This window comes from Aotus nancymaae, unplaced genomic scaffold (genome assembly GCF_030222135.1).
Source record: "Aotus nancymaae isolate 86718 unplaced genomic scaffold, 86718_ANA_hifiasm-v0.15.2.pri h1tg000065l, whole genome shotgun sequence".
NCBI lineage: Eukaryota > Metazoa > Chordata > Mammalia > Primates > Aotidae > Aotus > Aotus nancymaae.
In genome coordinates this window covers 10,674,757-10,698,460 of record NW_026988480.1, presented here as the reverse complement: position 1 = coordinate 10,698,460, position 23,704 = coordinate 10,674,757, and the positions used below count along the sequence as shown (strand labels likewise).

At 39.7% G+C, this 23,704-nt stretch overlaps 1 protein-coding gene and 1 long non-coding RNA gene across 4 annotated transcripts in view; one reads left to right on the top strand and one right to left on the bottom strand.

Annotated features, from left to right (window-relative positions):
- STK17A (serine/threonine kinase 17a) overlaps positions 1–23,629 on the top strand; it is a 46,428-nt gene extending 22,799 nt beyond the window's left edge. Inside the window, exons 3-7 of the mRNA XM_012473336.2 lie at positions 6,397–6,541; positions 17,668–17,794; positions 21,529–21,577; positions 21,665–21,844; positions 22,981–23,629. Coding sequence (XP_012328759.1) covers positions 6,397–6,541; positions 17,668–17,794; positions 21,529–21,577; positions 21,665–21,844; positions 22,981–23,305 — 826 coding nt within the window. The 3' untranslated portion in view covers positions 23,306–23,629. The remainder of the gene's footprint in view (positions 1–6,396; positions 6,542–17,667; positions 17,795–21,528; positions 21,578–21,664; positions 21,845–22,980) is intronic.
- LOC110567419 (uncharacterized) overlaps positions 5,831–23,704 on the bottom strand; it is a 29,797-nt gene continuing 11,923 nt past the window's right edge. For 2 of the 3 annotated variants that reach the window (XR_010338875.1, XR_010338876.1), the window contains one exon: positions 20,680–23,210. This is a non-coding gene — a long non-coding RNA (uncharacterized LOC110567419). Of the gene's footprint in view, positions 10,617–20,679; positions 23,211–23,704 lie in introns of those variants that run through there. The other variant, XR_010338877.1, reaches the window with a different exon arrangement.

The following is a 23,704-nucleotide window of genomic DNA, read 5'->3' as shown; positions in this document are numbered from 1 at the left end:
ACCCAGAATGCATGCTGTGTGTCCCTCCTTGCTGTCACACATTCTTGGAAGGACTTGGATCGTTTTTCATCTACTTAGTACAAATGTAAGAGTTTCATCCTCAGCTGGGCTCCTGGTATAGCTTGGCAAACCTGTACCTAATCTCTTATCATGTCCTTTTATCACCCCCTTTTAACACCCCCCACCCCCTGAGCTAATCTATATCTTTACCACATTTACTGTGTCACCTACTTCCCACCTTACATGAGATACCTAGTCTTTTCTCCCCCATATGGAGAAATCAAAGCCATCAGACACACACTCCTCAAGCATCCCTCCCCTCTTCCTCTAATATCTTTGTTCTCATGCTCTTCCCTGCTGTTAGATGGAAGAGTTTCAGCTAATAATTTCCAAGGCTAAAACCCTTATCTAAGTTCTTTAATTCTCATCCTTCCTCTTCTAGGAGGAAGTTATGTAACCTCTTCTAGAGTTTTAGTCCTTCCTCCTGTGGTGGTTCTTTTCCCTTTGTCTTCTAAAATTTCAGTCTCTTCTGTGCTAAAATTCCTTCCTCGGCTTTGACTCTTATGTCTTACCTTTCTCTTTACTGCTATACTTTTTAAAAGAATAGCCTGAATTTATAGCATTCCTCACCTTCCAATCAGTTTTGTTCTACTTCATTGATCCATTCATCTGTTCATGAGCCAATACTCCGTTCACTTTTTAATCTAATGCCATCTGCTCTTCTAATACTTTCATGAGGTCACCAGTCCTGTGTGCCAAAATCAGCCTCCTTATTTTAGTATTCATTCTAGTTCTTACTCTTTTTAAACACTTGACATTATCCCTTCTTTCTTGAAATTATGTTCTTCTTGGCTTTCACAGCCCTGTTTTTAAAAATCTCCTTGTCCTCTCAGAGCGTTTTATCCCTTTCTACTGTATAAATTTAAGTGTTCCCCACAGTTCTATCAGTGTTGCTGGTGTCATACATTTATGTTTGATATATTTACCCTATGATAACAATCTATTTTCGTGGCTTCAGTTATCATTTACATGCTGATTATTTCCAAATCTTTGTTTCCAACCTCAGATCCTTTCTTAAGCTCCAACTGCTTGTTGCGTATACCTGTGTCCAACTGCAGATCAGTATCACTATTCCTGCATTGCCCTTTAAAGGCCTGTTTTTCTTTTGTTTAGCATCCCCATCTGTTTCTTTGCTCAAGCTCGAAACTTGAAGTTATCCTTAATTCCTTTATCCTCTTTAACCCTCATGTACAGTATAATGAATTACCAAGTCTTCCACTTAAACCTCTCCAGTAGCTTCTCATCGGATCACCCTGGCTTCAGTTCTGGGAAATCCCTCCTGCTACCGTTACATAGGTAACAAAAACATAGATTTGGTGATATTCTGTTTCTTTGATGATCAGGTATTTTAGAACAAAAATCAGTATGATTTGGCCAAAAATTTTTATGTTCTACTTTTAATTTGAAGAGGAAGTCTTAGAGATATACTCTGGTTACTAAGATATCAAAATTCTTAGCCATATCAATAGATTGTTATGGAAACAGGCAGGTTATAATCACTGCATCAGTTAGTCATTCTTGAAGCACCTGCCATGTGCACTAGATACTAATAGGTGCTGACAATATAAAAAGTAAAAAAATCATAGCCCCTTATCTCCAGGTGCTAAAAGTCTAGCAAAGGAAATAGATATGGAGGTTGAGCATTCTTAACCTGAATATCTGAAATGTCCCAAAGTATGAAACTTTGAACACTAAGTGATGCCACAGTAGAAAATTCCACATCTGACCTCATCTATTGTCCCAGAAAGATGTTGACCAGAGCTGATGAGATCACCTCTATAGGAATTAAGGATGCTAAGGACAGAATAACCATGCTGGGGCTGTGCTAATGCAGCATGTGTGTGTAAGTGTAAACTTGCTGTGATCCCACATGGTGGCTGAGATAGTGACACCTTTGCTTTCTGATGGTTCAGTGTACACAAACTTATTTCATGCACAAAATTATTTAAAATACTGTATAAAATTACCTTTAGGCTACATATATAAGTTGCACATGAAAAACAGTGTGTTTAGACTTGGCTCCCCTCCCCCAATATAGCTCATTATGTACAGGCTAATATTTAAAAATGTGAAATCCCAAACACTTCTGGTCACAAACATTTAAAGAGAAGGGATATTCAGCCTATAAATGACTGCAGCAATGTTGATGATTTACTAAGAATTCTTATTAGTTGTGTGAACTAGAGTATAATAGTCAAAATGTATTTAACATTATGTGCCAGGCACTATGCTAAGTATTCCAGCTTTATATATATTATTTATATGCTTTATATACACTGTTTATAAATTTTAGAACACAATTTTATATATAAGAAAAAACTCAGAAAAAAAAAAACCTCAGGTTGTGCTATATGACAAATAGCAGAGCCAGAATTTAGTCCAGGAGTATGTGATTCCAAAGCTTCTGCTTTTATCCATATGCTGTGCTCCTTTACTTTTCCTGGCAGGTTAGGGAGTGCTTCCTGGAGGAGGAGGCATTTAGTGGTATATATTAGCCCATCATTGCCTTACTCTGAATTTTTTGGGTTGTTTTGCCCTCATCCTGTGCTCTTCTCTGTCTTCTATTCTACATCGCCTCCTGCTGCTAGTCCTTGTCTACTTCACCCTGCATTCTCAGCACACTTCTTTTTTGTCATTCCATTGTCGTCTTCCCTACATTATTTACAAGAAGTCTGTGATCATTCTTACCTTGGTTCACCTATAAATGTGCCTTTTAAAAGATTTTTCTCTTTCCCACTGGTTTTTAGCAGTTTGAGTGTGGTGCCTTGGTTTTATTTGTATTTATCCTGCTTGGAGTTCATTGAACTCCTTAAATCTTTTTCTTTATAGTTTTTATCAGATTTGGAAATTTTCAGCCATTATGTTTCTAATACAGTGTATTAAATGGCTTGATGCTATCCTATAGGTCCCTGCGGTCCTGTTTGTTTTGTTCAGTCTTTTTTCCCTCCCTCCCTCTCTCTGTGCTTCACAGACAGCTTATTTTGCTGTGTCTTAAAATTCACTGATTCTTCCGCAGTGTCTGATCTGCTATAAAGACTACCCAATGGGTTTTTCATTTCAGGTACTGTATTTTTCACCTGTGAAAGTTCCTTTTGGTTCTTTTCATAACCTCCATCTCTTATGTGATTATGTTCATGTTTTAGTTTAAATCCTTGAGCATCCCTTATAATGCCTGTTTTAAGGTCCTTGTCTGCCAATTCCATCATCTCTGTCATTTCTGGGTCTGCTTTTATTATGTTTCCTATTGGTTATGAATTGTAATTTGTGGCATTTTCAGTTATCTAGAAATTTTTGGTAAAATGACATATATTTGGAATGTTGCAGGATTGAGTAGATTTTATTCCATTAAAGAATGATGGCGTTTGTTTTGGCAGTCATTTAAATTACTTGTAGATCATCTTGGTTAGGACAGACCTAGAACTAGGTTAGCCTTGATACAAAGGATGGCCCTCCCACAGGGATCTGTTCATTGCCCCAGTATTTAGACTGGTTTTTCTACTCCAGCTTGACAAAATTCAAATGTCTTACCTTGTTCTCTGTGAACACTGGGAATTTCTCAGCCTTATAATTTCCCAGAGTTATTTTGTCTAAGACTTCAAAATACTATTGAGTAGATCTCTCTGTGCAGCTCCCTCCTCTCTGGTATTCACGTGCCAATTCCAGCTGTCTTAGCCTTGCCAAACTCCCAGTCTGTCTTCTCAGCTTAGCAAGGCTGTTACATTCTGCTTCTGCTTGGGTTCCTCCCCTACCCTGTACCACTGTCCATAAATTGTTACCAAGTGGGAAGATTGGAGGGCTTACTGCTTCTCACAGCTCATGGTCTTACACCTGTTGTGCTAATGCCTGAAGCAGTTGGTTCATATGCTTTAATTTTCTAGTTGTCTGTAGCCAGAAGGCAAGTGCCATACCATTTGGTTGGATGGTGAAGTAGACATTTGCCCTTTAATGAGTGTGCCATGTATTTTTCACACAATGTGCCCTCACATGTGTGCTCCCTCTGCCTGGGATGTGCTGTTACCATTTCGTCTAGTGGACTCCTAGTAATACTTCAAGGCTCAGAATAAATGTTATCTTTCTAAGATTTTTTTCTACTTCCTTTCCAATTAATTGCTCAATTGCTAAGTTATCAAGTCATTTAATATATAATTTCACACATATATCAATGTATATGTATGTTATTTAAATATCTTTCATTTTTCTCTTCCCCACTAGTGCTTGAAGGACCAGACATACTTATTTGTAATTATCTTTCTATCTCTAGGACAGAGCATAGGGCCTAACATATTTGATGCTTTGTTGGATTTCAGTAGTGAGAAAGTAAAGATCCAAACTGGGCCTCAAAGCCAGACAGAAATGGAAATGCTAATTTAGATAGAAAAAGTGTTTGGTGCCTGAGGCTGGGAGCTATGATACAGCTAAGGTGCAGGCAGCTGGGGAAACTCAGTTACTCTTAGCTTCTAAACATTGGTTATACGGCGCTGAATAATGTTGGTCAAAAGATAATCATCTCATAACTTTCCAAGGACCACTAGAAAGTTGAAATTTTTAAGTTCTAAATGTTTTTTGTAAAAGTAGTTTTTGATAAAACTTTGTCAACAGTTTTTAAATTAATTTCCCAGTAAAATTTTTTGGTTAAAAAGTAATCTTGCTGTAAAGAAAAACAAAGCAACGCTATTATAGGGCTTCTCTAATTTCTGTGTGAAGGAAAGTATTTTATGTAAAATAATTAATATTATATTTTCTGTTACTATACTTAAGAGATGCTTTTAACGTCTCAGATTGTTCTTTAGTGAGATCACATTTTAGTTAATATGGTAATTAGTTAATGGATAAAATCCAGTTAAACAGGGTTATATGATTATGTTGTACTGAGAGGAATGCAGTCTTTTTTTTTTTTTTTGAGAGGAATGTTTCTTAATGGTCACTCAATCTAGCTTTTCAATTTTCTTTTTTATTTTTTTGAGACAGAGTTTTCCTCTCATTGCCCAGGCTGGAGTGCAATGGCATGATCTTGGCTCGCTGCAACCTCCGTCTCCCAAGTTCAAGTGATTCTCCTGCCTCAGCCTCCCAATTACAGGCATGCACCACTACACCCAGCTAATTTTATATTTTTGTTTTTTTGTTTTTTTTTCTTAATTTTTTTTACTTTTTTCTCCATGAAGGCCTATAATTTTATATTTTTAATAGAGATGGGGTTTCTCCATGTTGGTCAGGCTGGTCTCCAACTCCCAACCTCAGGTGATCCACCTGCCTTGGCCTCCCAAAGTGCTGGGATTACAGGCATGAGCCACCGTGCCCTGGCCTTTATTTTCTTACAATAGTCTGTATTTGAAATACATCCTTGAACATTTTCATAAAACTGTAGTTAGCAGTATATTTTGTGCTTATGTAAACTACTTAAATTGTTGAGAAAACCAAGAGGGAACCATTTGTTAAAGCAAGAATGGGGCCAGGCGCAGTGGCTCACGCCTGTAATCCCAGCACTTTGGGAGGCCAAGGTAGGGTGGATCACAAGGTCAGGAGATCGAGATTATCCTGGCCAACATGGTGAAACCCTATCTCTACTAAAATACAAAAAAAATTAGCCAAGTGTGGCGGCACATGTCTGTAATCCTGGCTACTTGGGAGGCTGAGGCAGGGAAATTGCTTGAACCCGGGAGGTGGAAGTTGCAGTGAGCTGAGATTGGGCCATTGCACTCCAGCCTGGCAACAGAGCAAGACTCCATCTCAAAAAAAAAAAAAAAAAAAAAAAAAAGGCAAGAATGGGTAACTTTATAGTGTAAAGGGACTAATTGCTCTTAAAATTTAGGTAAAGAAATCCTTGTATTTATGTAAATTGATAGTCCTGGGCTGAAGGACTCATATGACAATAAACTGAGATTAAGAAACTGTTTCAGCCAAAATGCAGGTCTTTATTTCAACTGAGGAACACAGTTCTATTGCCAACAAATTGTGGCCTATATGCACAGAGGGTTTAGTAAACCGTACATTATGTCGTGGTGCATCTCGAGCTGCTTGGGACTGAGTTGGCTCAGCTTATACTGTGTTTTGATTCAGGTTGTCAAATCCATGTTAACAATCATACAGGCTGGGTACAGTGGCTTAAACCTGTAATCCCAACACCTTGGGGGGCCAAGGTGGAAGAACTGCTTGATCATAGGAGTTTGAGAACAGCCTGGGCAACATAGTGATGTCTCATCTCTATTTTTTAAAATAAAAATAAATTTTTAAAGAAGTATACAGTTACTGCCAGACTGTAATTAATTTACTCTGTAGTTTTAGCGTGTTTGCCATTTCTTATGAGTTATGTATTACTTTAATTTTACCGTTCTCTAGTGCTGCTGGGGGTGAAATCTTTGACCAGTGTGTTGCAGACAGAGAAGAAGCCTTTAAAGAAAAAGATGTTCAAAGACTTATGCGACAGATTCTAGAAGGTGTTCACTTTTTACACACTCATGATGTAGTTCATCTTGATTTGAAGGTAAGATTCAAATTACTTTACAACTTTGAGATTGCTAAAGAATGACACTCAAGACATAAAATATTTAACAGTGATTTATTCAAACATATCACGTTTGTGTATTATTAGGTAACAAGGATATTAGCATTGAGTCTTTATTCCTATCCTCTAGCCAGTTAGTTTTATCAGGGAGATAATGCACACGTGTGTACATGGAAGGACAGATAATAATACGATGCCAAAAAAAGGAACGCAGAATATGACAAAACACAACTTGAGCTAGAAATTTTAAAAAGTTAGGATTTAGAGAAGTTGAGAAGAGTCAGAGAAAATTACCTCAAGAGTTAGGAATATTTGTGATGCATTTGGGATAAAAATAAATGGAATTATTTCACTGGAATTGAGAGATCAATTAAGAGATGTTAAAAGCTGGGGAAAGGCTGGATTCTTATATGGGGTTTCGTATGTCATGAAGACGTAGATGATTTTTGAGCCAGGAATATTCGAGAAGCAGTGTTTTGGAAAATAGGCAGCAGTAAATAAATGAGAGAGATTAGAGGCAGGTAAATTTCTAATTTAAAATTGTCAAAGGCGGAGAAGAGGAAGGAAAGAAAAAGAACAGTATATCAGTTATGTTCCTTTCAAGTGTTCAAGATGCCAGCTAAAACCAGGTTAAGCAAAACAAGGAAATTTTAGTGGCAAACAAGTCCAGGGATAATTCTAGCTTCAGTTATGACAATATTCAGGGCTCAAAAACTGTTGCTAGGGCCCAGCACACTGGCTTACGCCTGTAATTCTAGCACTTTAGGAGGCACTTCAGGAGTTCAAGACCAGCCTGCCCAACATGGTGAAACCCAGTCTCTATTAAATATACAAAAATTAGCCAGGTGTGGTGGCACACACCTGTAATCCCAGCTACTTAGGAGGCTGAGGCAGGAGAATCACTTGAACCCGGGAGGCAGAGGTTACAGTGAGCCAAGATCACGCCATTGCACTCCAGCCTGGGTGATAGAGTGAGACTCCATCTCAAAAACAAAACAACAGCAACAAAAAATACTGTTGCTAGTTTTTCTCCAGCATTCAGCTTTACCTTCTTTGAATGACAGTAAGATGGTAATAAAGTAGATGCTGCTGTTCAGCCTCACAGCTACCCAGAGACTCAGCAGGAAAGTCAGTCTCTACTCACAACTCTTTCCAAAATTCTGAGATTCACTCTGATTACAGCAGTGTAGACCAATCTGGAACTAATTAATTAATAAGTGTGCTGGTGGGTGTAGGACTTTAACTTGCCATGCCAGTGTCATCAGTGTCATAGGCTCCAACTCTAGGGGGAGAGGTATAACCCTTTCTACCATCCCAACCTTTATGTGGACTGAGTGGTGAAAGGATGCAGGTGTCTATGGTAGGCAAGTTTAAGATCTCTGTTAATTTTCTAGTGGTTACTTTCATATCAAGTCCAGGTGCAACTGTGGGAAAATGAAACAGCCCTCAAACAGAGAATGTGCCACAGCAACCCTAGTTCCTATTGTTTATTACAAAAATGGCCTAAAAGGAAATAGGGTTAGGAAGGAAGGTAACCTGAGAAGCCCAAAGCTTCTGGATCCCCCTCCCTCCACCAAAAAAAACTTTCCCATCCTGAACTGCAGTGTCATCTCACACCACAATCATCAACTGATCTACCTTGACCTCTGCTGTAATATCCCCTCTAGCAGAAAGTAAATGCTTTATGGCAGTGGTTCTCTGACTCAGAATGAGTCAGAATCACCTGGAAGGGCTTGTTAAAACAAATTGCTAGGCCACGACCCTAAAGTTTCTGATTCAAGATAGGGCCAGGTGATGCTGACACTTCAGGCCAGGGGCCACTTTAAGAACTGCTATATGGCCAGGTGTGGTGGCTCATGCCCGTAATCCCAGCACTTTGGGAGGCCAAGGCAGGCAGGTCACTTGAGGTCAAGAGTTCAAGACCAGCCTGCCCAACATGGTGAAATCCCATCTTTACTAAAAATATAAAAAATTAGCTGGTGTGGTGGTGCACGCCTATAGTCCCAACTACTCCAGAGGCTGAGGTGGGAGAATTGCTTGAACCCAGGAGGTGGAGGTTGCAGTGAGCCGAGATAACACCATTGCACTCCAGCCTGGGCAACAGAATAAGACTTCGTCTCAAAAAAAAAAATTGCTATATGGCACATTTCATAATGCCTTTATTTAGTCATACCGTATAAATATAAATTCATATATGTATATATTTAATACTGTATAAATGCTTAATTTTTATTGCATGAAGGCACACTCTCAGAAAGAGTGTACAGGCTGGGCACGGTGGCTCATGTCTGTAATCCCAGCACTTTGGGAGGCCAAGGAGGGCGGATCACTTGTTCAGGAGTTCGAGACCAGCCTGGCCAATATGGTGAAACCCCATCTCTAATAAAAATACAAAAATTAACAGGCGCCTATAATCCCAGCTACTCAGAAGGCTGAGGCAGGAGAATCACTTGAACCTGGGAGGTGACTGTTGCAGTCAACTGAGATTTCACCACTGCACTGCAGCCTGGGTGACAGAACGAGACACCATCTCAAAAAAAAAAAAAAAAAAAATGGTGAACAGTGTGTGTAATCTGGAGGTTGACTTCTAAAGCAAACTTGTTAATGTCACATTTGAATTTAGGTGGAAGGGTAGTTTCTTTTTAAATACTAGTTTCCTACTAAAAAATTTATGAGTTTCCTACAGAAAAATACAGGGAAAAGAAAACAATGTGGAAGTTTTCTTGTTCTCTTTTGAAATATGCCAATGTAAATTCATTTTATACATATTTATCTTTTCTCAAAGGTATTAATTTTTAATACCTTAATGCCATGGCTAAAATGGACACTCAAGACCCAGTAGCCACATGGTACACAGTGGCATTTTTTGAAAGCGAGTGTGGACATATGCACACCCACATGTAGTCCCAGGGATGTTAATGCTGAGGTGACCTAGTTAAAACCTTTCAGAGCTTGGATGGGGCTTTGCTTTTCTCCTTCAGTCTGTCATATGCATAAGAAGTTCAAAGATCCGCCGGGCGCGGTGGCTCACGCCTGTAATCCCAGCACTTTGGGAGGCCGAGGCGGGTGGATCACGAGGTCAAGAGATCAAGACCATCCCAGTCAACGTGGTGAAACCCCGTCTCTACTAAAAATACAAAAAATTAGCTGGGCATGGTGGCGCATGCCTGTAATCCCAGCTACTCAGGAGGCTGAGGCAGGAGAATTGCCTGAACCCAGGAGGCGGAGGTTGCGGTGAGCCGAGATTGCGCCATTGCACTCCAGCCTGGGTAACAAGAGCGAAACTCTGTCTCAAAAAAAAAAAAAAAGAAGTTCAAAGATCCTTGCTGCAAGAAATGTCCTCCCTGCTTCCCTTGGGAACATTTACAAGAAAGAGATCATCTCTGCAGTCCAGACTTTCACTGGGCTGATACTTTAAGAAGCCTCAGTATTAGCCATGCAGAATTCCCAAAAGAAATGTTTATGCTATAGCTTCTTTCATGTTTGGTTTCACACTCTTAACTTTGCAAAACCATATATCTGTTTTATTTTTTAATGATGTTTTACTAGTCTTATGATGGACTTCCAGGAACAGAACCCCAATTTAAATAGCATTGCACCTACAGGAAATGAGCTTTCAGCTTATGAGAGTTCAACCTGTGACTATTCAAGAACTAATTAAGTAGCAAGTCAAACAGGTTGTCGACACCATGTGTCATGGATCTTTGATGTTACTTGAGAGCATCAGAGGTGACTATTAAGTTCTTGAATACCAAGTTTAACTGTGTATTTGTACAAGGAAATTACATCCCTTTCTCCCCAGTACATTCAGTATCAGTCACATTCCTTTCTCTTTAATACACTTTCCAGATTTAGTAGAGGAGGTGTAGAATTCATTCCAGATTTAGTAGAGGAGGCCTTGATGATGATGATGATGGGGCTTTGATGTTGGGAACTGGACGTTCCACCTTTCCTCAACCCAGAGGAATTAGAAGACAAAGTGGTCCAAAGGGTTCTCAGCCTTCCTTCTGTCCTCATGCCCCTCCATGCGTAGTCAGACATGTCTCTGAGTCAGCTATTGGAGGGAGAGGATAGAGGTGGGGTTGGTGTGGCAGCCATGCAGGTGGGAGTGATTTCTACCAAAAGGTCATTTCCAGTTGCCTCTGTGAGTCTGAACGAAGTGAGTCTGCTATCCTCTGCCTTCAACAGTGTGTGCTTACAATGTTGACTCTTGGTCTCTAGAAGAGCTTGAAAAACTAGACTATTTTTTTAAAAATTATTTTCCCACATTGCTTGAAAGCTAAATATATTATGTTTTCATTCTCTGAAAATTGATAATCCCAATATATATGGTAATTTGAATTATTAGGCTATTTAGTCTCCATGTTGGTTAAAATGGGAAATTCCTGTCCCAGTGACAGAAGTTAGTTGGAAGGTAAAATAACTATTATAGTTACTTCTATTAAGGATATAATTGATGCTATGGGAAATACACTGTTTGGCTTCAGTGCAGAGCCTGAATGATCAATTTGTCAAAAGACTGATTCATTGAAGACTCTCAGCCAAATATCTTAAATTGAACTGGGAAAATTCTTGGGGTGGGGGAGGAGGTAGCAGATGCAGATGTAGGAGTCCATAAATCCACAAAAATAGAAAAGACAAGCCATGATTAAGAGAAAGCCCGTTCATTTAATATATAAAATGTTGCAGGAATTGCAGATCTGAGAAACAACAACTCTAGCAAAGTCAGAACAAAACCAACTAAAAGTACCAAAACAGTCTCAATAATTTGGTGAATTAGTCATTCAGCAGAGTGGCCTGGTTTTACTCCAGTCAGAAGGAGGGAGGACTGACCAAAAATAGCACAAAGAAATCTGGTCTTAAAATCCAATGCTCTTTTTTCTTCAAATGGTGTGGTACTGATTCAGTATTTCAGCAGTGTCAGTACAGCCAGCCCTCTGCGTCCATGGATTCAACCAACCACAGGCTGCAATTATTCAGGGGGAAAAAAAGTTCCACAAAGTTCCAAAATGCTAAACTTGAACTGGCCCCCCACCAAGTACTCCATTAAATCCATACAAATGAGGTGATGTGTGGCATTATAATAGCTATTCTGAGTAACTTAGAGATGATTTAAAGTATACAAGAGGGTGTGTGCAGGTTATATGCAAATACTACACCATGTCATATCAGGGACTAGACCATCGCAGATATTGTATCTGCAAGGAATCCCTGAACCAGTCCCCTCCAGATACCAAGGAACAACTATACTAAGATTCTATCACTAACTTTTCCACCCAGTTATGCTCATGGTTAAAAGTAAACTAGAAAAAGGCCAGGTGTGGTGGCTCACAACTGCAATCCCAGCACTTCAGGAGGGTGAGATAGAAGGACCACTTGAGCCCAGAAGTTTGAGTTTAGGCTAGGCAACATAGTGAGACCTCATCTCTGCAAAAAATTTAAAAATCAGCCAGTACAGTGGCTCACGCCTGTAATCCCAGCACTTTGGGAGGCCGAAGTGGGCAGATCACAAGGTCAGGAGATCGAGACCATCCTGGCCAAAATGGTGAAACCCCGTCTCTACTAAAAATACATAAATTAGCTGGGCATGGTGGCATACGCCTGTAGTCCCGGCTACAGAGGAAGCTGAGGCAGGAGGATTGCTTGAGCTCAGGAGTTTGAGGGTGCAGTGAGCTATGATTGCACCCCTGCATTCCAGCCTGGGGAACAGAGTGAGACCCTGTCTCAGAAACTTTTTATTAAAACATTAATTTCTAAAAATTAATTTCAAAAAAAGTGGCCAGAAGCTGGGACTTTCCATATGAGTATTAAATTTAAGCATCAGTATATTACTTGAAAGCAGGGGTAACAAAAGCATTTCTAAAGAGTCCCCCAAATTAATTTAGACAGGAATATTAATCTATTTCTCTACTCTAACCTGGGTTTTAATAGTTAATGTACTGGAACTTTAATTGATAAAATGTTTCTTAAAACCCTGTCCATGATACCTTAAGCCTTATTGAACAGGCTAACCTCAATTTTACAACGATCTTAGCCACTAAATCTTCTCCAGTGGTGATTATTCAGTAAATGTTAAATGGATTATGTACAAAGATGAAGATAACAAGATAAATAAAAGACTTCCCTACAGCCTCCATCTATTTAAGGACCAACTGCAGGTTCTCTGCTTATTCCACTATCATCACCTCTCTATTGATTGACCTTGCTTCTTTCTCTCCCTTACTGCCTGGTATTCATGCATTTTAAATAAAACTAGATTTTGTGTGCCACAACTTTTTTATCATGAACTGGATTCCCTGGAAAGGAAGTTTTGTCATTGCTGAGGTACTTAGCTTAGTTTTCAAGATACAGTATTTCAGCTTATTGGAAGTAGATCTATTTCACCATCCAAGAACTGACAGATTATAGTCCTGTAATTGTACTTATATTTTATTTAGAGAAGCAAGATCTATTTTTAAAAATAACCCTGTGGTCAAAATAGGGCATAGTTGGAAAAAGCCACATAATAAATATTAACTGTGAAATCCCATGAAATAACTGATTTTATGTGAAATGTGTTGTTTCTAGCAACCTCTCTCTCAATTGTTTAACTTCATTTTCAGAAAGTCTCTCACATTAGTGTATCATAGATGCTTGTAACTGGGCCTAGATTTCTCATACAATAAAATTCTTATAATTTGATCACACTAATTTAGGATTTACAACATTAACACCAAACCAATTAGTTTTTGCATAGTAATTAAAGAAAGCATTTCTCAGGGAATGTAAAGTGTAAACACACAAAAGGGAAAAAATTTAAACTATTTTAAAGGAACAAATGGTATTTAAGAACATTCATAGAATGTACATGTTTACTAATCACAAGAAAACCTCAAGATTTGGTGACGGTTTCCCCTAGCAGTATTTCACTTGGCATTTTGTGTGTACTAGAAAGGGCAAAACATTCAATTACAAATATGTATCACTGAACCAAACTCCTCCTATTGAGTTTGCCTGAATAACTGACATTTTGTTGTACTACGGTTTTTTTGGTTTGGTTTGGTTTTTTCTTGAGTCACGGTCTCACTCTGTTACCCAGATTGGAGTGCAGTAACACTATCTCAGCTCACTACAACCTCTGCCTCCCAGGCTCAAGTGATCCTCCTCCCTTGGCCTCCCAAGGAGCTGGGACTACAGGTGTGTACCACCATGCATGGCTAATTTTTTGTGGTTTTGGTAGAGAGAGGTTTTCATCATGTTGTCCAGGCTGGTCTCAAACTCCTGAGCTCAAACAATCCACTCACCTCGGCCTCCCAAATTGCTGGGACTATAGACATGAGCCACTGCACCCAGCCCCTTTGTTGTACTATAGTATTTTATTAACTTTCTAAAACTAAAATTGCCTTGAAAAGTCTGAGGACTCATAGTCATGATGCTACATAGGTGTTTTGTTCCTGAAGAATCAACTAGAAGCTCATTAACAAAGAAAATGTGGCCTGCCTTCTGCCATTTACTCCAGGATAGTTCCTTTCCAACTTCATGCCTCCCACCATTTCTACCCCTTTTGGCTTGTGCTGTCCTCCAGCCACACAGGATTTCCTGCAAATGCTCCATGGCAGTAGGGCCTCTACTTGCTCCTCCCTCTGCATGGAATGCCTCCTGCTTACCCCAAACCCTCCAGGACACTGAGCCATGACTGGCTCTTTTTTAGCATCGTCCTTTCCTCCTTCAGGTTGCCATCTTAGAGAGGCCTTCTCCGACTCCCCTAAAGATATCATGTCCATACACACACCCCAAGCAACCACTCTCGCCCATCACCCTGCTTTGAGTTCCCCCTAGTGCTTAAAGCGACTTGAGGTGTACTTATTTGTCTCCATTGAAATGTAAGGCTCCAAAAGACAGGACTCATGTCTTGTTTTCTCTTATTTCCCCAGGGCCTAATTCATTAGGCAATCAGTAAATATTTGTTGAGTAAATTAGGAAATCTTTTTACCCTTCAGGGTCTGCTCACATATCTTCTCTGTAATTTTCCAAGGCAGAATTAGTCACTCTGATATATTTATTGCCTCAGCACTTTGTATATATTGCTGTCATGGTGCAATGCACAGAAGAGTGAGTTGAGCCTGGCAGGTCCATCTATTTTCTCTTGATTATAAACTCTGACAATAGGGCATTCTTATTGCTAATATTTATACTACCACTAGTCCTGACACAAAATAGACACCCTCTTAATTTTTTTATAGTTACATTTCTTCCATTTATTCACCCAACAAATATTAATGTGTGGCAGGCACTGATCACAGTGATTGTAATCAGTACTGTGGCTTCTGTCCTCATGAAGGTGTAGATTCTTCCCATTCTCTGAATTCAGACTGATAAACCTACAGGCATTTTCATAATAGAAAAGGGTAGGATGGACAGTTGGGTAGATGGTAAGACCCTTTTTAAAAAGAGGGACCATCTATGACTCAGTTTCCTTTTTCATATTGCAGCCCTTCTCATCAATGGGAATTGTAATCTGCCCCACTACCAACTTAGGTTTTCTCACCGAGTTGAGACTAGGCAAAGAAGAACAGAAAAAAGTGTTCTAGACTGAGAGAATACATATACAGATTCACTCTTGTGAGAGAGAGCATGGCAAGTATGAGAAACTAGAAAATGTCCTATGGGACCCAGTTTCATGGAGCCAAGGGGATCGTGGCATGTGATGAGTCTGGAGAGCTAGCTAGGCAGAAGCTGGACCTCAGGACATGCACACCATGTGGAGGAGTTTGGAGGTTATCCAAGAGCAGTGGGAAGCTGTGGAAGGGTTTAGGAAAGGGGACAACAGATCCAATTTATATAATACGAAAGAGCCTTCCAGCTGCAATGTAGGCGAAATAGATCCCAGCAAACCATTGAAGAGGCCATTGCAATAGAGCAAGAAAGGTAGCTTTAATTTTCTGTAGATGAGAGAAAAAGGCAAAAGTCTAGAAATGTTTAGAATTTAGTATTTAAAATCAACTATGGTGACATGTTAGCTAAATGGAAGAGAAGGGAGGAAAGGAATGGCCAAGAGGATTGTTCTCTCCTATTCGGAGGTATGATCATAGCATTCACTGAGACACCTGTCATTGGCATAGTGAGAATCTGATTTAGGAAGGAAAACAGGAGTCTGGCTTTGGTCATGTTGAATTTGAGGTACCTTTGAGACATCCAAGGGGAGATAATAGATAAGCAGCTGGTTGAAGAGATCCAAAAGAGAAAAAAATTGTGAGTCATAAGCTGTAGGTGATACTTAAGCCTTGGGTGCAGATCATGCAAGGTGAGAGTGTGCAGTAAAAAGAGGAAAGGTCTCAAGATCAAGCCTTGAGAAACCCAGCATCCAGTGGACCAGGTAAAAGAAGGCTGCCTATCAGAGGAGATAGAAGATGCAGCCAGAGATAGGAAGAAAGCCAGGACAGTGTTTTGTCATGGGAGCCAAGAGAAAAATAATATGTAAACAAGGAAGGAGTAGTTAAGTGTGTCAAACACTGTTAAGGGAGTGGTCCAGAAGAAAGCATTGAAAAATATCACTGGATTTTGTGATTTGTAGTGGAAAGAGAGGACAAACATCAGATGGAGGTGCAGAATATGAATGGAAGGAAAGGAAATGTGAACATTAATTCTGTACGTCTAGGGAACCAATGTGATGGAGACAGAAACATAAACAGCTAACAAAACAATGGATTAAGCATGCTGTGTATACCATGCTGTGAAGTAGGGACGGGGCAGCCATCAAGCCCACCCTGGAAGGAGCAGAGGACGCCAGGGCAGGCTTTGCAAAACAATTGGTGCTTTATTGAGACCCATCATGCATGGAGTGAGGGATGAGAATAAATTTGTCAGGGAGAGGAAGAGAGAGGGTGTCCTGAGCAAAGACAGTACACATGCAAAGGCATGAGATGTGGGAGTGGCTGTCTTATTTACCGATTACAGACTGTTTGATTTGGAGCCCAGATTGCCTTTGGAGCCATGACAGGAAATTAATCTTGAAAAGGAAGCAGGGGCCCAATCATAAAACAGTGGGTGTTGTAGTGAAGTATTTGTAATTTTACCAGTGTTTCTCAGCTTACATTTGGGAATATTCTTAATGGCAGGAAACTAAGTGAGGACCCTTTATAATGCAAACACAAACTCTTCTTTCACATTTCGTGTTTTAAAAATTTAATGAATTTTACATTCTAGTCCATAATATATTTGCTTGTCTTTTTATAGTGAAAGTATCTTAGGTTATTTTCCATTGGGTAAAAATGACTCTAGGGATATGAACCTCACTGATTCTGTGGCTCTGGGGAGCTCTTTCCCATTACCATATGCATCCTCACCCCACATGTCCCCACTCACAGGTCTGGAGAGGACTTAGGGTAGAAGTTATCAGTATATAAGTGGCAGCTGAAGCTTTGAAAGTAAATGAAATTGCTCAAAAATAGAATGCAGAGTGGTGGGGGAAGAGGGCCATGCAGCAAGAGATCTTGAACACCACAAAGGACAACAGAAGGAAAACATAGAGGAAGTAGTGAGGGATCTGTAGAAGAAAGAAGAGATCCAAGGTGGAGAAAACAGGGAGGAATTTCAACAATATGAGGATGCTTGGCAGTGCCCAGTGCTACAGAAATCATTGCATACAAAATAGTCCCTGAAAGACACAGGATTTGGTGGGTCTTCAATTATTAAAGTTATAGTGACCTTAATGAAGACAGATTCAGTCAAGGGGGTAAAGGGTTTAGTTGGAATGAGAAATGACACCAGTTGTACTTGACCATACTTTCAAGAAGCTGAGTTTTGAGGGAATAGTAGGAAGTGAGTGTGCTGCCTGGAAGGAGACTCAGGGTCAAGGGGAATAGATTCCACAAGGTAGGGACAGAAACATGTTTCTATGCTGAGGAAAAGCCAGGGCAGGGGAAAGATATTGAAAATATAAGAGTACTAGGCCTGCAGCCTTATACATAGGAAGTATATTGTAAAAATATTTCTTTAACAAATGACTGTTTGTTGTTAAATTCCTCAGTCTCAGTTTCACAGGTGAAATGTATGTTTATGGGCTACATGTTTTGTGTACTTAATCAGAGTTGTGTTGATTTCTGTGGGGATATCTTGTTTTTTAGCCTCAGAATATTCTGTTGACAAGTGAATCTCCATTGGGTGACATTAAGATCGTTGACTTTGGCCTTTCAAGAATGTTGAAGAACAGTGAAGAGCTCCGAGAAATTATGGGTACCCCTGAGTATGTGGGTAAGTATTCATGAAAGTAGTTTTGCTCTGGGGTCAGGCATCACCTTCATTAGGAGACTTGTCCATGTGGTATGACTCATAGTGGGGCCAGCTATCTGCTATATTGAAATTCTACCATCAGAGATTTATTCCTTTGGATTAAATTTTACAATGGAAAACTTTCAAGAGTAAGGTACCAAATATCTTTTCACTCTTTTTTCACTACAGGGCTAAGAGAATTTGAAGAGATTACTTCTAAAAGGAATAGGAGAGGATTTTCTTAACAAAGTAGGATATGAGCTTATCTGAGGGTGGGAGGATATTTAACAAGTAAGGACCTTTAAAGATGCTGTGGTTGATAACAAGCATTGATAAAGGAATTGCCAAGTCTAGGGTTCCACAGAAGTGTGGAACAGAGAGGGCATTTGGTTGGATCCATGGTTGAGTGCTTCTGGCAGAAAGAAAAAGGAGCTCAAACACTGAAATAACAGCAAGAGAGCAGCTGAATGATGATACACCATGGGTCTAGGTTGGGTAAAAAAGTCAACTGTGACTTTATTTGATAGACGGGAAGAAGAATAGGAGTTTGTAAGATTAACAGTTTGAATGATGGTTTTTTTTAAAAGTATCTGTAGTAGAATACGGCTGTGAAATTTAGAGGTTGTGACCAGAGATTAGAATATTAATATTTAGGCGAGGCGCAGTGGCTCATGCCTGTAATCCCAGCACTTTGGGAGGCCAAGGCAGGCGGATCACTTGAGGCCAGGAGTTTGAGACCAGCCTGGCCAACATGGCAAAACCCCATCTCTACTAAAAATACAAAAATTAGCCGGGCATGGTGGTGCGCATTTATATTCCCAGCTACTTGAGAGGCAGAAGAATCGCTTGAACCTGGGAGGCAGAGGTTGTGGTGAGGCAAGATCATGCCACTGCATTCCAGCCTGGGTGACAGACCGAGATTCTGTCTTTAAAAAAAAAATTAATATTCAAAATTTTAGTGGTGAAATAGCGCTTTGTAATTATGAGGCCTTGGATGTAGTGCTGGAAAGACAGTTCTTTAGACCAGGAAATCAAGAAGCTGTGAAGGTAGCTGTCTGGGTCATGGACATCATTGTGGAAGTCACCTAAGCTGACAGCAGACCTGGGAGAAGAGGAGGGCGGCCATGGCCGGAATGGAGAAGGCTGTGGCCTGGGCCTGAGGGACTCTGCCTGAGGGTAGAAGTGTGAAGTGGGCAAAAAACAGGCTAGAAGAGGGGGAATGAGGAGAGCGGGTCTCCTTTCAGAGAAGAGGGTAAAAAGAGTGAGTAGTCCTTCAAAGACTGAGGATGTTATAAGAGAAGAGCTTTCCAAAGCACAGAGACTCAGGAGGGCCAATAGGGTTGAAGAAAACAAAGCTGTATGGCAATGATAGTCCAAAAAATAATTCAGAGATTTTTTAAAGATCCTTAATTAATTAGGTAAGAAAAGATGACACAGGCATAGAAACAACCACCTTTAAATTTTTTTATATATTTTAATGGGCCAGAATACTTTTCGTTATGCTAACATGCATCATGACCATTAAGTTTTAGTGATGTGACTTAATAGTGTTTCTTTAGGGAAAGCAGCAACCCAAGTACTGTAGCCAAATTTAATGGGTACCACTGTAAGTTCAAATACACAGGACTGCAGAATAAAGGTCTGTGAGCTGGAAAATCAAAATAGTAATCACTACCCTGAATGAGGTGGGATTTTGTTTTAAATGCTTTCTTTGTTGTTTGAGACAGTCTCATTCTGTCACCCAGGCTGGAGTGCAGTGGCTCCATCATAGCTTGCTACAGCTCCCAACTTGAGATCCTCCTGCCTCTGCCTCCTGAGTAGCTGGGACCACAGGCATGCGCCAGCACAGTGGGCCCGTTTTTTGTTCGTTTTTTTGGTAAAGACGGATTTCACTGTGTTGACCAGGCTAGTGTTTTGTTTTAGAGCTTTCTGTTCCTTAGTAAATTTTAAATTTTCTACCAAGTACCTTTCCCTGTCTCAAAATATTATATTGGAAGTACAAGCACAATGCAAAAAGAAAAAAACTAAAAATAATTTAGAAGTATATAATACAGAAAAACAAAGGGACTCTCCTCTTTTTCTTTCCCTGACTCACCTTTTAAAAGGTGAGTTTATGCCTCCCATAGTCATTTTATATATACAGAAACTGGTGTGAGTTCTACCCCTGTATTTACCTTCTATGTGACCTTGGCCCTTAAATCTCTAAGCCCCCTAAAATGGGGCTAGTAATAGTACCAACCTCATAGGGAATTCGTAAGGATTTCATGGGATTTGCTATACAAAGCCCTTAACCAGTATTCAGCACATGATAACCACTCAATAAAGGAAGCTATTGGTATTTCCTGTACCTCTCCTCCCACAGTCTTGCTGTGTGGTCTCTGTTTTACTGTTTCTTCCCCAGTAATTTGGATGCTATGCATTTCATTTTTAATTTCCTAGTCATTTCTTTTAAAACTTATAAGGAACATTCACAACCTCTGTTTCTCAACCATTTTAGAAATCAAAATTTAGATTAGCGTATCTAGCATTTCCTTCCAAACCTCTTCCTCCTACTTATTTATTCTATGGGGGTTTGTCACAAAGCAGTAGATACATGACTTTCAGTATTTAGTCTTTTCGTAGAACTAGAACATTTTCATTCCTTTTTTTACATTGTAATTACCACAGTGTTTTAGTCTTTGATCTGTTTTCCCATGGATTCAGTACTTATTGACTGCCTTTTAATAGCCTCCTTATTTATATAGTTTTGAAAAAGAATCATCCTTAGTTAACTGGATTATGAGTAGATTTTCATATTTTTCCTGAATCCTTGCATATTTGACAGTGTCTTTCTATTGTGTTTATGTGTGGCAGCAATTTATATGAAAGCTTTTTTTTCTGAGACACGGTCTCTGTCACCCAGGCTGGAGTGCAGTGGCACTATCTTGGCTCACTGCAGCCTCAACCTCCCAGGCTCAAGCAATCCACCCACCTCAGCCTCCCCGGTAGCTGGGTCTACAGGCATGCACCATGACACTCAGCTGAGTTTTGTTTACTTTTTATAGAGACGAGGTCTCGCTATGTTGCCCATGCTGGTCTTGAACTCCTGGTTCAAGCGATCCTCCCGCCTTGGCCTTGCAAAGTGCTGGGCGCCCAGCCTCAAAGCATACTGTCTTTCTCAGTTCTATAGATGCAACTTAGTTAACTTTGTCCCATGCCTGTAGTCTCAGAATGCCCAATTTTTAACTTTGTTGACTGACTTTTTGTTAATGGGTAAATGTTTTAAAAAGCTCACTCTGACTGCAACAAAGAAAAGATCAGAGGGGTGGGACAAGTAGTTGAAAAGGCCCAGGTAAGAGAAGAAAGTGCCATGGACAAGAGTGGGCCAATGGGGAGGCAGAAATGTCGGAGGCAATGAGAAAGCTTTAAAAGCCATAATCTGATAGAGACAATGCTTGATTACAGAGGGTGTGAAAGAGGAAGGTGTCAGAAATTGTCAGTTTATATTTGGTGTTTTTAAAATATTTAAATATTTGTAAAATACTAGGGCTCAACAATGGTGGGTAGAACTGTGAAAAGTAAACAATTACAAACATCTAGTTGGGTTCTATAGTAATTCATATTAATTTATGATAACCTTTCATTTTAGCCCAAACGTGCTTTATAATGCTTTATCTATAAGAGCAAATTAGGACTTTTTTGCACAAAGCTAAATGTTATCTTCTTTCTGATACTAGCTCCTGAAATTCTTAGTTATGATCCTATAAGCATGGCAACAGATATGTGGTAAGTGTTATTAATGAAAAATTGATCAAATTAGTTTCAAGAAATGAGTATGGTACTAATTTTTCTTATATTTTCTTTCTAATTTAGGAGCATTGGAGTGTTAACATATGTCATGCTTACAGGAATATCACCTTTCTTAGGCAATAATAAACAAGAAACATTCTTAAACATCTCACAGATGAATTTAAGTTATTCTGAGGAAGAATTTGATATTTTGTCTGAGTCAGCTGTTGACTTCATCAAGACACTTTTAGTTAAGAAACCTGAGTAAGTATTCATTTTATTTAATACTGATCTTGTCAGTTTTTTATTGAATCTGCTCCAACCAAAAATAGTTCAACATCTAAAACACCAAAATGGAAACACAAAAATGTTGACATAAAACTAGGTGAAACCCTTGGCTTAATATATCTGTTGAAAGAAAAGGGGGGCAAAAACGAAAATATTTTTAGAAAATGTGAACCATGGCTGGGTGCGGTGGCTGACACCTATAATCCCAGCACTTTGGGAGGCCAAGGTGGGCGGATAATGAGGTCAAGAGATCGAGTCCATCCTGGCCAACATGGTGAAACCCCGTCTCTACTAAAAATACAAAAATTAGCCGGGCGTGGCGGCACGTGCCTGTGGTCCCAGCTACTTGGGAGGCTGAGGTGGAAGAATTGCTTGAACCCAGGAGGCAGAGTTTGCAGTGAACCGAGATTGCGCCACTGCACTCCATCCTGGCGACAAAGCAAGACTCTGTCTTAAAAAAAAAAAAGTGAGGCCGGGCGTGGTGGCTCACGCCCTGTAATCCCAGCACTTTGGGAGGCCAAGGTGGGTGGATCACGAGGTCAAGAGATCAAGACCATCCTGGTCAACATGGTGAAACCCCGTCTCTACTAAAAATACAAAAAATTAGCTGGGCATGGTGGCGCGTGACTCTGGTACCAGCTACTCAGGAGGCTGAGGCAGGAGAATTGCCTGAACCCAGGAGGCAGAGGTTGCGGTGAGCCGAGATCGCGCCATTGCACTCCAGCCTGGGTAACAAGAGCGAAACTCCGTCTCAAAAAAAAAAAAAAAAGGTGAACCATACCTCCGTGTAACAGGATTTAAATATTAATTAGCAAAATTGTATGACTGCAAATGTGTCATGGCGAGTAGAAACTGACAGTGAAATTTTGACAGCTAAACTCTAGCAGATACTTCTCATCTGTTCTTGGTGTCTCTCGAGAGCACTTCAGGGATAACTTAAAATATTTCAACATTTTGGAAAATTATACCCAAACTCCAAAACTAATAGTTTTATTCAGGAATCACAGTAACACTTTTGCCAGCTTTTCATACTTCCCAAAATATAGTACCTTATGCTCTAATTTTAATTGAAGTTCTAACATGTCTTAACTGTAACATGTGTATCTTTACAGAGATCGAGCCACTGCTGAAGAATGTCTAAAGCACCCCTGGTTGACACAGAGCAGTATTCAGGAGGCTTCTTTAAGGATGGAAAAGGCACAAGAAGAAGCAAGTGCCCTCCAAGAAGGTCATTCTATGCCTGAAATTAATTCAGATACTGACAAACCAGAAACCAAGGAATCCATTGTAACCGAAGAGTTAATTGTAGTTACTTCATATACTCTAGGACAATGCAGACAGTCTGAAAAAGAGAAAATGGAGCAAAAGGCCATTTCCAAACGATTTAAATTTGAGGAACCTTTGCTACAAGAAATTCCAGGAGAATTTATCTACTGAGCAGTATTTCAAGATTTCTACACTGAAAATATTATTTATGGACCTCTGGCCAAATGGTACATATACTGGAAGTGGATAACCAGTATCACTTACACAAACAAAAATAACAACTGTCAAATTTGCGGAGTTAGGTGGAAGCCAGATTTTAAAAGTTGCCAACCAGGAGATTTAACAGGTACAGTTATCTGTTCAATGTTATTTTTAAGAAGGGAGATGTTTGCACCTTTTAATTCTACATCCTGTTTCTCCAGAATGAGAATTTGTGTACAATGATATTTGTATTCACTTTCTTCAAAAAATCCAAGTAAAAGTGCCAAAACTACATTTCTGTAAATCTCTTGCATTATTCATGTGCTATCTATATCTGCATATATGTTAATATCTTTACTAAAATTGATG